The following is a 14,130-nucleotide window of genomic DNA, read 5'->3' as shown; positions in this document are numbered from 1 at the left end:
AGCTAGCTCCTACAGATAGTATCCTGTTGTCTGACTAGATCACATGCGGGGCAGTCAGGTGCTCACCTCGTCCATCCTCTGACCTCCCTCTTATCATCATCTCCTAAAACAACCTCCTGCATACGCGCATGCAGCGCCATCATCTGCGTTGGCCCAATTCTCCGATCGTCGTCGGATTGACTTGTCCTCTTGACAGCGAATAATCCAACTTATGGCGCCTCTTGGGCTCCCCCGCAGTGGAGCCACGGTGATGTGTGCCTGAAGGCTGACCGCCCCTCCTGCTTCTGCCTTCAACTTGCTCCCTTCAGGTACCTCTCCCACGATCTCCAGATTCCTTCACCTTCTTGCTTTTGCTGCTCTTCGCGCTGCGCTTGCATTGATGTGAGCGTCGCTTTGCTGCATTCAATGCGCCCCAGCATCCAGCCGTGGCTCCAATCTTGCCCGGCCATGTCCAACTATAGTGCGAACTATTGGGGAAGGCTGATCAATCCTGATAAAAGCCCAGCTCCACTACTCGAACAGCTGTGCCTGGAGATTGCTCGTTTGATGGTGAGTGAGCGGTGTGCAACAGTGGAGGACCAGTTGTTAACGCTAGTGTCTTCCCCAGATCTCCTTTGACGGCTGTGGAACGATCGATCTTACCCCAGAACGACTCGCGACTTTCTACAAAAAGGTCGGCGGCAACTATGACACCCTATTCCTCGAGACCAAGCCTGGTGCGCTTTCGTTTATATATCAATCACTAGGCTGTTTTCACAGCCTACAGCCTTCTACCAATGCTTTTGAACCACCCTCTATCCCGGCCCTCCTACCCAGCGGCTTTGTCCGATGGCAGACAATACAGCTGCTGATGGATCCAGACGAACATTGCCAATATCTGCAAAATGCGGTTGAGTTGTGGAATATTGAGAGCCCCATCGGGGGCTATTTCCCAAAGATGATCCCGAGAGACGCCTTCCCCTCGGAGCCAGACCCAGAAATGGTGGAATGGCACGAGGGTGTCAGTCGGAGACTGGAATATGACTACTGGAAAAGAAACACTCCACGCTCATCCCCACCAAACCCCCGACCGTTCCCCAGTCAGTTCAGTCCAACAGACCCACCGACTGAAGAAGAACCCCCCCGGAGCCGTCCTCGGCCAGTACCTCGCCATCGACATGCCGAGCCTACTGATATGCCACGGCCCCGATTTCAACGACAAAAGAGTGCCGAGTACCCGGCTACACGACGGCCACAATCGGCATTCTTCCCGCAACCTGACGAATTGAAGACAGCCTTTGCATCCCCGCGAGCGCCGTCACCCCCTACGTCGCCGCCAGAACGCCGCCCCGCATCACCAGGCCGAGCACGGGCCTCGAGCTTTGCCCACACAAGCCCAGGAGGAAGCTCTGGTCATTATGGGTCCGATGCATCGTCTGAAGAGTCAGCATCGACGGGCCATGGGTCTTCTCCCACGCAAAAACGATACGGTCGGCGTCGCAATTTGACACCACCTAGAAAGTCTCATGCTCGGCGCCATTCGCATGAAGCGTATGCTCGAAAGGCAGAGAGAGGAATGTCTCCGGAACCATACAGACGTCATGGACCTCGAGATTCATACTCATCAAGCTCGGGAGGAAGATGGTACGAATCAGATGGTGGCCGAAGATCGCAACCATCTAGGGGATACAACGATGAAGTACCTCCCGGACCGTCGGGTATGAGATTCCGGGAGTATGTCTTCGATCCCACAGCAGTTCCACCTAGCCCTGATACTCCAGTGTACCCTCAGGTTCATGCTCGTTACATTAACCCTGTCAACGGGACGTACATGGGTCATGCCCGTCCACTTGACCCGCTCGTGGCAGAAGATGCACGACGAGCTAGCTACAGTGGAATGGCAGGTTCTAGCCGGAAGGCAGGCAGCAGTACTGAGAGAGCACGGCAGCCAAGTATGACAGGGGGCAGCTCGCGAGGACACAGATATGTGCATCCTGCGTCGGTTTCTGGGAAGCGATGTGTACCAGTAACCGTGGCCGACATGGAATATCCTTCATCTGGCAGAAGATCTGCCATGTATGATCGATGATCGATGATCCAATTGGCCTCATGTATTCATGTTATGGGGGTTTTGTGTTAGGATACCACTCAAGGTGAATGTTTACCTACTGCTGATCAGGGTATAGGCCACCAGTAATATACAAGACTGCACGAATTTTCAGCACTAACCAACTATGTTTGATTTTCCGGAGCACTAAGTTGGCAGATTGATTTCCATTTTCCATTTTGTTTTTTTTCTTGAATGATGTTTGGCGTTGAAAGGTTTTTGTAATATGTTCGGGCTTATCTATCTCGACTCGACCAACAGACGCAATGCGCAATTATATGATATGACGACAGTTATCCGTCACCAGTGACATCGGTGTTTCGGGGGTATTCATTTTTTTTGCGGCGCGATTTGAAATCTGATTAATTTCTAACGATTCACGATTGACGACGGCTAGATTAGATTTGGAATACAATCTCTTATATAAGTGGACTTCCATCCCTCCGTACAGAGTAAAGCAGGAAAATTGTTCTCGTCGACCGTGGATTGCTTATCGCACGTGCGGTCATCTGACCCACACTATACCCGTTAAAGAAAGACAATTCAAGAAATTGACCCGCTTCGATCATCAGTAAATCATTATTCGTGGAGTTGCTTTCCGAGTCAACACTTGACGCAATATGAAGCAGGAAAGCAAGGCATGGCAGTCCAGTCCAGCTGCCCCTCCAGGATGTCGCGAAATGCGAGCGGGAGTCCGGACTTCTTACGGAATTTGTTCATCTGTTCCATACATCGAACCCAACCTTGACCGGGAATCGTGAATGAGAAATCCATGCCGAGAGGAAGCTACCCTTAAGGCTCGCCACTCGCCAGATACCCAGATCCGATTTCGAGGAAGCGACGATTGAAAACGGACGAAAGCTTTCAATTCTCGGATTCTTGTGCGACTTTGTTTGCCATCATGTCGCTCCCAATGTTACGTCCGATGCCTGTTCAGAGGCAGGTCAGTTTTACTACAACACAGGAACGGGAGTATTTCAAGTCAGTTTACCATTTCCATATCTACTATTCAGTTTTAGGTATCGATTTGATTGAAATTCCGACCGGATTGATCCAGTGATGAGACTAAACTGACCATATTGATTTCTTCAGGTATCTACCACCATATTGTCTGCGTGCCCCCTTCAGTCAGCAAGCCCAGCGCGAATGTCACATTGCACGATCCTGCCCCGATACCGTTCTTACAGCATTTGCCCAGCTTGGCACATTGAGGCTAAATGCTCAATGGGCATTCATATCTCTCTTTGGTCGAAATAACCAGCAGATCCTTGCGGAAGCTACCAGGACGTTGAGCTTACAGGATGACGAAGATCACGAAGAGCACGACGGACTATGGTTGGGGTGTTGTGAAATTTCTTATTGCCGTAGCTTCTGCAAGCATGTCATGGAGCGACCCAGATTTGCCCAGTGTGCGGATGATATTGTGTTGATGGTCCCGGATATGAACGAGGACGAGCGCTTTAAAAACTCACCTGATGTCACCGGTTCTCCTTATGCACGATTTCTAGCGAGCGTTCCTATAATTTGTTCAAAGGGCAGAGTGATTGGAGCCTACACCATAGTGGATAACAGACCCCACCCTCCGCTCGACAAGAAATCCTTCAAATTTCTACGAGACATGGCAGCGACTGTCATGAAACACTTGGACATGACGAGATCCAAATCCCAACATCTTCGAGGCGAGCGCATGGTTGTCGGATTGGGGAGCTTCCTTGAAGGAAAGGCTAGCCTTCGTAACTCTTGGGTTGAAGCTAGTGGACAAAACGGGGTTCGAGATGAGGACGACGAACCCCCCGAGGGACATCTCAACCAACAGCAGCAGGAAAAACAGATTTCAGGTGATAATAATCGGCCTTTTGGAGGCACAGGCGCTTCAAAGCAGCTTCCAGTTCGTTCGAAAAGTGTCCATCTCGGCGGCCTGAAAGCCCATCTCCCCAATGAGCAGCAGAAGCAGCCGACAAACTTAGAGGTTGGCCAGAACTCTAGTAAGGGGCAGTTAAAACACTCATCATCAGAACCAACGCTGCCTGTCGAAGAAGGGCAATCGGAAGAAAACCCGCAAAATAACACCCCCCCCAAAAGGGAGGCACAGGTATTCTCACGAGCTGCCAATATTGTGCGGGAGTCAATGGAAGTTGAAGGCGTTGCCTTTTTCAAAGCCAACTTCAGAACCAACAGTACAAAGTCCGATTCTGATACTAGCTGCTCTGAAAGCTCCAAGAAGAGCGATGGCAAGCCTCGAAGCTCAAGCAGGTCATCGCGTGCATCGAACAGTGGGATTCCCGAACCGGAAGACGAGTCAGATCCATGCAACATTCTTGGGTTTGCGACTACAGATTCATCCAGTATCAACCATGAAGAGACAGGAGATAAGAGAATTGAAATGTCAGAGTCATTCCTGAATGGTCTTTTGCGCCGATATCCCCGAGGAAAGATTTTCAACTTTTCTGAGGAGGGGTCAGTTTCGTCTAATGATTCTACTGATGGCATGTACAAGAATTTCCAGGACCTTAGTGGTCGCATCAGAACCAATGAAAAGAACGAAAAGCGAGCTAGGAAATATAAGAAAACACGGAGAGTGGCATTAAGACAGGATGCCGCTGCCCTGCTTCGATTGGCCCCAGGTTCCCGAAGCATTATTTTTTCACCACTCTGGGATTCACATAAACAAAGATGGTACTCGGGTTGTGTTGCCTGGACAAGGACACCGCATCGGGTTTTTTCTTCAGACGATGAACTTGCATTTATGTTTACATTTGCACACAGTATCATGGCGGAAATACACCGACTGGGCGCCGAGTCCGCTGAGCGGGCAAAATCGGATTTGCTCTCAAGCTTGAGCCATGAATTAAGGTCGCCATTACATGGGGTGTTCGGAACCGCAGAGCTTTTGGCAGATACTTCCATGAATGCTGTCCAGGTTGGAATGGTTCATACGATCGAGTCTTGCGCCAGCACATTACTGGATACTATCGATCATCTGCTTGAGTACGCCAGTATTAACAACCTCCGGAAAAACCCTGAAAAGCACCCTGCAGGCCGTGATGGTTCCAAGGAGAACCTGCAAAATACCTCGAGCGATCTGAACTGTTTTACGGAACTCGACGCCACCTTGGAACAGGTTGTGGAAAGTGTTTTTGCCGGTTTCAACTTTCTGAATGGCTCGGGATCACCCTTTCGCAAACCAGTAACACCCGGAGGCATGTTTTCGGCGAAGCCTACGCAAATTGACCCTTCAGGGCCCAGTGTGAGGGTTATTTTAGATGTGAACCGTGCCGCAAACTGGAGATTCATGACTCAACCGGGCGCCTGGAGGCTCATCTTGATGGACATCCTTGGAAATGCTCTCAAGTTTACAAAGACCGGGTTTGTTTACGTTTCCCTTGATGCGTCCCCAGACAAAGTGCTTGGAAGTGGCGAGGGCGAGGAAACTCGGTCGCAGGTCACGCTCAACGTGAAAGACACAGGACATGGGATTGGCGAGGATTTCTTGAAGAATGACTTGTTCAGTGCCTTTGCGCAAGAAAACTCCCTATCTAGCGGAAATGGACTAGGCCTTCATGTTACCCAGCGAACCATAAAATCCCTCGGTGGTGATATCCAGGTCAGGTCTTGGAAAGATTCTGGTACGGAAGTGAGTATGAGAATAACCCTTCAGCATCCTCCCGATTTTGGTCCGTCCGATACTCCAGACACATCAGTTATCACGACTGTAAAGGAAATGGTGCGTGGGAAGTCGATTGGGATTTTGGGGTTGGAAGCTTCCGAGCAGGACAGAATGCTTCGGTTATCATTGGAGAAACTGTGCGGAGATTGGTTTGATATGAATGTACACACAGTTCATTCATTGCAGACTGCATTCGATCGCTGTGACTATTATCTTGCGACACAAGAATATTTGCATAGCGGGGATTCTAAGGTCAGGGCGATTTCTCCCGGTCCAAACGAACGTTTTCCCTCACCAGTCATTGTCTTTTGCTCATCCCCGGAAACCGCACATGCGATGTTTTCGGCGGCGCGGGAAAGGGGCGATGAAGACGTCATTGAATTCATTGGCCAGCCATGCGGGCCACGAAAGCTTGCAAAGACACTCAAAATGTGTATTGACCGTCAAGAACGTCGGCGTACGCGGGCGGATGGACAAGGGGGAGAAATTACTGTTCAGCCAGCTGACAGGGCTGGAGTGCCGTTGACCCCTGGTACAACGCAAAGTATAAAGTCTGGTGAACAGCCCAGGGTGGTGGTGACGGAGCACGCAGTCGATAGTGAGAAACCAGAACCGCCAGTTGAGGAGTCACGGCCTGATCAGACGGGCCCTGCCACAGCTGATTCGAACCGAGAAGAAATTCAACCTAGTCAAGATGAAAGCAAATTTCCATCCAATGATTCAGCATCTGCGGTTTTAATTGTGGATGACAATGAAATCAACACCAGAATCCTTGTCGCATACATAAAGAAACTTGGACGTGATTATGTAGTTGCGCAGAACGGCCTGGAGGCTTTTGAAGCCTTTAAAGCAGAACCAGCCCGGTTTGGCGTAATCCTGATGGGTAAGTCAGAGGGAATCCTAAACCCGGAACACATACTGATGTGTTTATCCAATGCAGATATTTCCATGCCAGTCATGGATGGGATTGAAGCAACGCAGCACATTCGTGGTCTTGAAGAACAGCATGGTCACAAAACTAGATCTGTGACTATCGCTGCCTTGACTGGTCTTGGACAGGAAGAAGTACAACAGGATGCCATGGCATCCGGCATGAATTTGTTCCTGACCAAGCCCGTAAAATTAAAAACGCTGGTGCCAATTGTACAGGGCGAGGAGGAAAAGTCTGCGGAACAGCCATCGTAGATGAATTCAGAAGTAATTCTAAAGGAGTCATGGATATGGTTGCCTGGCTATTTCGCTGGCGAATAAGCCACTACCATTATACGCATAAAATCACAGGCATGGAACGTGAAGGGAAAGTATCATCTTACGTCAATCTAAGCTTTAGGTATATATAGGACATCTTGAAAATACCCGAATATATCTTTCACAATATTAGCTGAAGACATAGGGAGTTTAGAAACTATGCATACGGGAATGCTAAAGCCTAGACTGTTACACGTGATGAGACGTAGACCAGCTGCATCTCTTCCTCTCCTTTGTTTTCCTATCATCAGTCAAAGTTGTATATTCATCCATCGTTGATGATCCATTTTATCAGTAGCATGTCATATGAAAATGGCATTTTTGATAAAATGGAGGTGTTTGATGACTCCCCTCCGACCAAACCTCTGCATCTGGAAGACGCGATCAATTCCTCTCATTTCGAGATTCAGAACATCTTCATCATCTGCGACTTCCACTTCTCGATTCCCAACCAGGAAAACGCTGCTAGATAAGACGTCAAGAGAAATAAACCCAGAGAAGCCTCGGTCCTTTCCTACAAGCAACTTCGAAGTAATCGATGCAGATCAGCCGGTTGAAGAGGAACAGTTGTCCGATTACCGTGCTCATCGATTCTATCCCGTCAGATTAGGAGAAGTCTTTCAAGATCGGTATCAGGCGATTGCGAAGTTGGGGTTTGGTAGTTCGTCGACCTCATGGCTTGCTCGGGATTTAAGGTGTGCTCTAGTTTGGAGTTTCTGATATTAATTCATCTCGATAGGAAGCTAATTGTGTGAGAATTGAAGAGAGCGAAAGTATGTTGCACTGAAGATTTGTGTGAATTCTTCGTTGGTTCATCGTGAACTTGTTACCAGCACATCAATACCCGGATTGAAGAGAGTTCATACCCAGGGAAAAATAACATTCGGAAACTGCTTGATTCTTTTAAGATATCCGGTCCAGGTGGAGAGCATATCGTCCTTGTCCGTCAACCTGCTCAGATGAGCTTGCATGATATGAAGGTTATCTTTAGCAAAGATGGGTTTGATGAAGAATTTGTCAAAGGCGCCATTGTAGAGCTCCTGCAAGCTTTGGATTTCCTACACACCGAAGGAGAGGTCGTTCATACTGGTAAGCTTTATTTATACACTCTGTCTACCTCCATTCTGATATATGACAGATGTGCATTACGGGAACATGCTTCTGGGCCAGGAAAATACTGAGTCATTCCACAGGATGGAAGAGGAAGAATTCTCATCCCCGGTGCATCGCAAACCAGTCTCATCGGACAGGACCATATATCTTTCTCGTCTGATGCTTCCCAAGCCTGGTCCAATGTTGCTGTGTGACTTTGGTGAGGCAAGAATTGGACCGGGACCACATGCTGGTGATATCATGCCTGTTCAGTATAGGGCTCCCGAAACGTTATTTTATATTGAGTGGAGCTATCCAGTTGATATCTGGAGCGTTAGTCTTACGGTGCGTTTCGATTCACCTTCTCTGTGTTATCTGCTTCTATTCCTGAACGAGTCAATAATATCCCGGACAGGCATGGGAGCTGCTTGAGCCAACGAGGCTATTCACAGCATGTGATGGCGATGGTGATTTTTCCAACGAAGCCCACATTGCCCAGATGACCGCGGCGTTGGGGCCACCACCTCGTGAACTTCTGGCTACGAACCCAGAGGTGACGGCTGAATTTTGGGACCAGAAAGGTGTGTTTAATACTCCGTGTATACGGTTTCATACTGAATGATACTCTAGGAAACTGGAAGGGGCGTGCAGCTATCCCGCATGAACGAACAATGGAGGCGCTTGAGAATGGACTAGAGGATAATTCAGGATTTCTTAGATTTATGCGAAGAGCTCTGACCTGGATGCCTGATGAGAGGTCAAGTGCTAGGGAACTCTTGAAAGACCCTTGGTTGGCTGAAGGGATATAAGATAGATCATTAGGAAACTCTCTACTCTGTATAGAATACACTCTACACAATTTATTTCTCAGTCTAGATAACGTGTAAGCGGGCTGGAAAGATAAAGCTACCCAGACTGTATTGAGGAACAAAACACGCCATTCACTGTAGAAGGAAAATCGCAAGCCAGGGCACCCTAACCCCGTCTTCACCTTCTTTTTTCCCTTTCACTCCAAAACAAACACACGCTCAAACACAAGCACAAATACAAACCCTCGACACCAACCACAGCCATGACAGTAGGCAGAGTCCTCAAAAAGACACCCCTCCTATCGAGAACAAGACAAAATACTAACACATCCCGAAACAACAGAGAATCACCCGCAGTGGCAAGGGCAGAGACACCACCGCGAGTCAAGACGAACAGCCCCGAGCGAGGAATTTCCGGCAAGTTATCCAACGCAAAAAGAAGAGAATCTTGAGGAGGATAGAGGAGACGAAGAAGAAAAATGATAAGAAGTACTGGGTATGTGTCTGTCTTACGATTAGCATGGTGGGGCTTGAGTTGATACTGATATTAACCCGCTTTACTGTGTAGCTCGATGAAGCTGATCGTCTGAAGAGGGCGCTTCGCAAGGAAGAACAAGAGTGTCATCGGAAGAGGGCTAGGATTGCAAAATGTCTGAGTAAAGTCGAGGCAATGGAGAAGGGAAAGAAGATGGAGGAAGATAAGACACAGGGAATCAAGGAAGCGGAGCACGACGAAGAGGAAGAGTACAAACAAGAGGATTATGACGAAGATTACTACAAAGAAGAAGATGACGATGACGGACACTTTCCATGAGAAATGGTGGCATTACTGGTGAAGTCCAATTGATTGGTGACTACACAAAATGTATCTTAGATACTAACTGGTGTTGATGGATTCGGGATCAGTGGCCGGATCAGGATGCCAGGATGGACATCTACTCTTTCCGATACCATTCCACATATCTCTCTGTTCCTTGGTGCCTGGACCAAAAGAGCATATTAAACTCATCCTTCGTTGGGTGCTCGCTCAACCGCGTTGGCCATTTCTCCACAACCGTATTTGTTGTCTTCATTCCCAAGCTAAGACCATTGCCAATACTCTTAAGCTTACACTGTGTTGCAAACCGATCGAACAGGACATCATTATCCGAAAATAGCTCCTGGGCGTGCTGAGAATTGAACAGACATGGAAAGGTTGCATCATTCCTCTCGATGAGTATGGGTACACTTTCATCATGCGGTGAAACATGGTGGATTCTTTATCGTGGATAGTGCACACCTCGTAGGTAGCATCGAGGAAGAGTGTGAGTAGAGTGGCTTTCGGGTTCTGGTGTCGGCTCTTGAGAAGTGGTCCGAATAGCCCAAGTGTTTTGGGTAGATCCACCGCGTCGATGTGGAAGAGATCGATACTTAGATGGTGAGTCGTTATTTTCTCGCAGAAGTTCAACAGCAGTCCTTTGATGTGAAAGTAAAGTTGACCATATATGTCACTTTTAGGACAGTAGGAATCTTGCAAGACTTCAGACAACCTCCATCCGTGGAGAGGATCTGCGAAATCCGAAATTGGCCATGTGTATTGACCTCGGAAGAACGTCCTTCGTTTGGTTAGAAACGTAATATCGAGGCCTGTTTAGTACTCACGGGTTGGGAACGGTGAAATCCTCACGAGAGTCACCAAAAGGCAGCAATACTCCGTCTTTGCGGAATCTTAGCTTGGCAAGACGCCACGATGGAGGAAGCCGATACATGAGCCTGTCCCGAAAGTCTGTTCGAGAACTGGCCAATGTAACTTCCTGCATGACCGTAGATGCATGATCAAACGAGATATTAGAACTTCCAGGAAGGTAAAACTGCAGGATATTCCAACTTTTCCGAGGAAGAGCCGCGCGTAGTTTAGAGTCCCCACAGGACTAGATATTCACAGGAATTATCTAACAATGGAAAAGGGTAGAGAGGTAGTGTTTACTTTGCTTGGTTAAAATCATATAGGTGGTATGTTATATAGTATTGAGCAGTATATTTGACCCCTTTGAAAGTTCGACAAAGAAAAGAGTCACGAATCAAAGTCGTAAGCCCTGCCACCTGGAAGTCACAAATCCCCAGAAAGGGAACTGGTGGTGATTATGTACAAAAGACTATCTAGAAGTATAGCCTCAAGCAGTCAAATTTGCATGTTGAAATGTAAACCCATAATCCTTCAGCACCGCACACTTATCCGAGAATCCCGGGTTATCTGCCAAAGAAGGTGGCATACCCAGGAGACTGAGTTGTTTATCCTCTGGATGGAATTGAGACATATGATAGCCCTGCGCCCCGAAGATTTCGTACGTCGATGCGTAAGCCGGTCCACGAGCCTTCAAGAAAGCTGGGTCTGGGTTGGGATTATGAGTTCGGAAGAACGACCCAAAGATATCGTTAAGAAGCTGCGAGTGGAGAATATCGCGCTCATCGTAGTATGGCGCTACGTTTTGGGTTTTGCTGTTCAGTGTGCCCCAGATGGGGAGTACGTCGGAGGAATGGCAACTTGCGCTGTAGTTATCGTTCGGGGAGCAGATCTCGGGGACGTCGGAGGTAGTTTGCATGTGTCCCTGTGTGATTTCGACTTGGTATAGACTGGGGAAGGAGTTCTTTCCGGTATTGTTGAGGAGATATGATTGCGGGCAGACCCATTCGGCGTGTGTTAAGGCGTCGGCAGCTGCATTCCGCGCCCCGTCGGGGTCACCGCGGTTTACCGCGAATGCACCAGATTTGATTATTGAGTTGGCTAGATCCGAGGGAAAGGCGGTCTTGTATAGCGCATCAAGAGCTAGTGAGCTTGCTCCGAGATTGGGAATGTATTGGGCGATATAGAGCGATGCTTCGTCTGTGACAGTAGTGAACATGGTTGGAACGCGGTTAGGAAGACGGTCGTTTGCAAGGAGGGTGTAGAATTGGTCATCGATAACACCGCTACCCGAGTCGTCTACCATGGGCATGAAAGGCTCGATGGATGCGAGAAGGGTGCTCACATGCAAGTAGTCCGAGGACACCGTCTTGGACATTTCTGTCAGTGCGCTGCTAAACTCAGTAGAGTTGTCAAGGTATCGCGTAGCTGGTATGGACCGGAGACATGAAAGCAATGCAGTTTCATTCTGTGTCTTATCACATCCAACGGCCTCGGCCACAATAGGGGAAATAAGTTCTGAATAGACACCGCGAGGGAACCACGGCAAGTCCACCGGTGCCGATTGGACAATTGCACCGGAAAAGAGACCATGTGCTTTGGTAGAGGATAGCAAGGCGATCACACTCTGACCCCCAGCCGACTGACCAAAGATGGTGACCTGCGAAGGGTCTCCACCAAAGGCAGCAATATGCTTATTGACCCATTCCAAAGCCATGATCTGGTCTCTTGTGCCATAGCTTCCGGACGTAAGGTTTCCGGTTGCCAAGAAGCCCAGGGCACCCACGCGATAGTTGACTGTCACGACAACGACATCATTTCGACTGGCGAAGTTTCCTCCATCGTAGTCAATCATAGATGCGCTTCCAGCTGTAAATGCCCCTCCGTATAGATAAACCGCCACAGGTCGTCGTGTGGAGTTTGCGGAACCATTTCCAGGCAATACAGGAGTAAAAACGTTTAGATAGAGACAATCCTCCGAGATGGCTGGAGCACCAAGTGTACCAAAAGCTGAAACAGACTGAATACACGAGGCCGACGCCTTGGTTGCATCGATCTTTCTAGAGCCCGTGTATGCCTGCGGCGGAGCAAGACGCAAGTTTTTGACAGGGGGGTCTGCAAAGGGTATCCCAAGGAACCGGAACGATCGAGAATCACGATATCCGGTTATATTATAATCATCGAACGCGAGAGAAATCTTGGACGAAGTAACAACTGTTCTATTTTGGTCCGTCGTTGGAGGAACGTTGGAGGTGCAGATAGCCGGGAATCGGTTGTGACAGAGTGCCTGGAAGATCTCCTTTCGACTGTGGGAATAAGCCCAGCATTCGTTCGACAAGTCCATGGAAACCCAGAAAGAGTCATTGGATTTGATATCCTGGGCAAAGGCGAGGTAGTCGAGTTGATGGTCCAATTCGGTACGGTTCGCTTCAGGGACGTTTGGTAGAGGATAGAGGGATTCGCCGATGGTAGCACAACGCGCGAGGGCGTCCGCATGGCTTAGCCGATTGTACACCAAAACTGCTGCAGTGCCATTGTTCTCGGGGTGTAGGTTGTTGTAATGCAATACCTGCAGCGCCCCGAGAGAGGTGATGCTGGGTGTTTGCAAGGGTGTGGAAGTGCGTCTGGAAAACCCGGGAGCAGCCAGACCCGGCACGCTCAAGAGCAAAGTCCCCAAGAAGAATGGCAGCTGCATCTCGATGGAAATTCGATGGGCGAAGACATTATCCTCCGATGAGGGGTTTGCTCCCCTTTAACACGTCGTCTTGCCAAGAAAGCGTGCTTGGTATTGTTCTTTGTCCAAGGCGACAGCCGGAAGACGCGGAAGCGACAGTAGTTGGCCAAGCACAGGACAAAGGACTGCATTGGGTTGCATCAGAGACATCTTCCAGACATCTAGGGTATTATATAATAATAATCCCGGAGAAGTAGACCTCATGAGATGTTCCAGCAGGATGCCGGGATATCCAGCTTCTTGGTGTGGAGACGTGGAGTCCCGATGCTCCAGCAGTAAACGACAACTTGCCGAGTCGACGATGGTGAATGGCCAGGTCGGCAAGCTGACATGCCCACTTCGGAGATCTTGATCCGCAGGGTTTAGCATGAGGATGCATAATTAAATGGCAGGGCATTTTGTGCACGATGGAACCTGTTCTGTAAGCGAAGGAGCGAGTGTTGCGATCGGCAGACTCAGGCACCGGGGCGGCCGTCAAGATCTGCCAGTTTGGGCCTAGTGAACGTGCCCTAGCCCTGGGCCCTAGTTACTGAATTGGTCATAGACAAGATATTGTTTATTCTTGCTGTGACCATGATAATCATTTCGTGGCTCCATCTGTGAGAGAACGGAGTTATCTGAGGATAAATATCAGATGTTGCAAGGATCTCCGAGGGTACAAGATAGATTAATCATTATACTGTCAATTCAACACCTTACATGGACAAAGGCATGCAGAATAGAATTTCGTTAACTATGTATATGACCGCATGAAGAAACAGCCATGTCATAGGCATCAGCCAGGGCCTTTCCCTTGAGTATCTAACTGCTAGAGATAGAGTATGATATGTA

At 48.7% G+C, this 14,130-nt stretch overlaps 6 protein-coding genes across 6 annotated transcripts; 4 read left to right on the top strand and 2 right to left on the bottom strand.

Annotated features, from left to right (window-relative positions):
* The first annotated feature begins 113 nt into the window (after positions 1–113).
* Positions 114–2,518, top strand: ASPWEDRAFT_42439 (uncharacterized protein). Its single transcript, XM_040835773.1, has 2 exons — positions 114–549; positions 608–2,518. Exons 1-2 carry the CDS (start codon positions 448–450, stop codon positions 2,066–2,068), a joined length of 1,563 nt encoding a protein of 520 aa, XP_040688112.1. The 5' UTR covers positions 114–447; the 3' UTR covers positions 2,069–2,518.
* Positions 2,519–2,676: 158 nt separating this feature from the next.
* Positions 2,677–7,181, top strand: ASPWEDRAFT_158226 (uncharacterized protein). Its single transcript, XM_040829744.1, has 3 exons — positions 2,677–3,067; positions 3,179–6,636; positions 6,694–7,181. Exons 1-3 carry the CDS (start codon positions 2,988–2,990, stop codon positions 6,936–6,938), a joined length of 3,783 nt encoding a protein of 1,260 aa, XP_040688111.1. The 5' UTR covers positions 2,677–2,987; the 3' UTR covers positions 6,939–7,181.
* A 162-nt stretch (positions 7,182–7,343) lies between these two features.
* Positions 7,344–8,902, top strand: ASPWEDRAFT_52655 (uncharacterized protein; the record flags this gene model as incomplete). The annotated part of the gene is made up of 6 exons (XM_040837774.1): positions 7,344–7,696; positions 7,766–7,796; positions 7,835–8,090; positions 8,140–8,438; positions 8,509–8,674; positions 8,724–8,902. 6 exons carry the CDS (start codon positions 7,344–7,346, stop codon positions 8,900–8,902), a joined length of 1,284 nt encoding a protein of 427 aa, XP_040688110.1.
* A 263-nt stretch (positions 8,903–9,165) lies between these two features.
* ASPWEDRAFT_173847 (uncharacterized protein) lies at positions 9,166–9,716 on the top strand (the record flags this gene model as incomplete). The annotated part of the gene is made up of 3 exons (XM_040831143.1): positions 9,166–9,171; positions 9,246–9,398; positions 9,471–9,716. The coding sequence occupies 3 exons, from the start codon at positions 9,166–9,168 to the stop codon at positions 9,714–9,716; spliced, it is 405 nt and encodes a 134-aa protein (XP_040688109.1).
* Positions 9,717–9,837: 121 nt separating this feature from the next.
* Positions 9,838–10,806, bottom strand: ASPWEDRAFT_113152 (uncharacterized protein; the record flags this gene model as incomplete). The annotated part of the gene is made up of 3 exons (XM_040828385.1): positions 9,838–10,014; positions 10,089–10,497; positions 10,544–10,806. Coding segments are annotated over 3 exons (849 nt in total), but the record flags the coding sequence as incomplete, so codon positions are not given.
* On the bottom strand, positions 10,735–13,730 carry ASPWEDRAFT_42435 (putative cholinesterase). The gene has a single exon (XM_040835772.1). The coding sequence runs from the start codon at positions 13,258–13,260 to the stop codon at positions 11,056–11,058; it is 2,205 nt and encodes a 734-aa protein (XP_040688107.1). The 5' UTR covers positions 13,261–13,730; the 3' UTR covers positions 10,735–11,055.
* Positions 13,731–14,130: the final 400 nt, after the last annotated feature.

Source organism: Aspergillus wentii (genome assembly GCF_001890725.1).
Source record: "Aspergillus wentii DTO 134E9 unplaced genomic scaffold ASPWEscaffold_5, whole genome shotgun sequence".
Classification (NCBI taxonomy): domain Eukaryota; kingdom Fungi; phylum Ascomycota; class Eurotiomycetes; order Eurotiales; family Aspergillaceae; genus Aspergillus; species Aspergillus wentii.
This window is presented reverse-complemented; position numbering and strand designations above follow the sequence as displayed.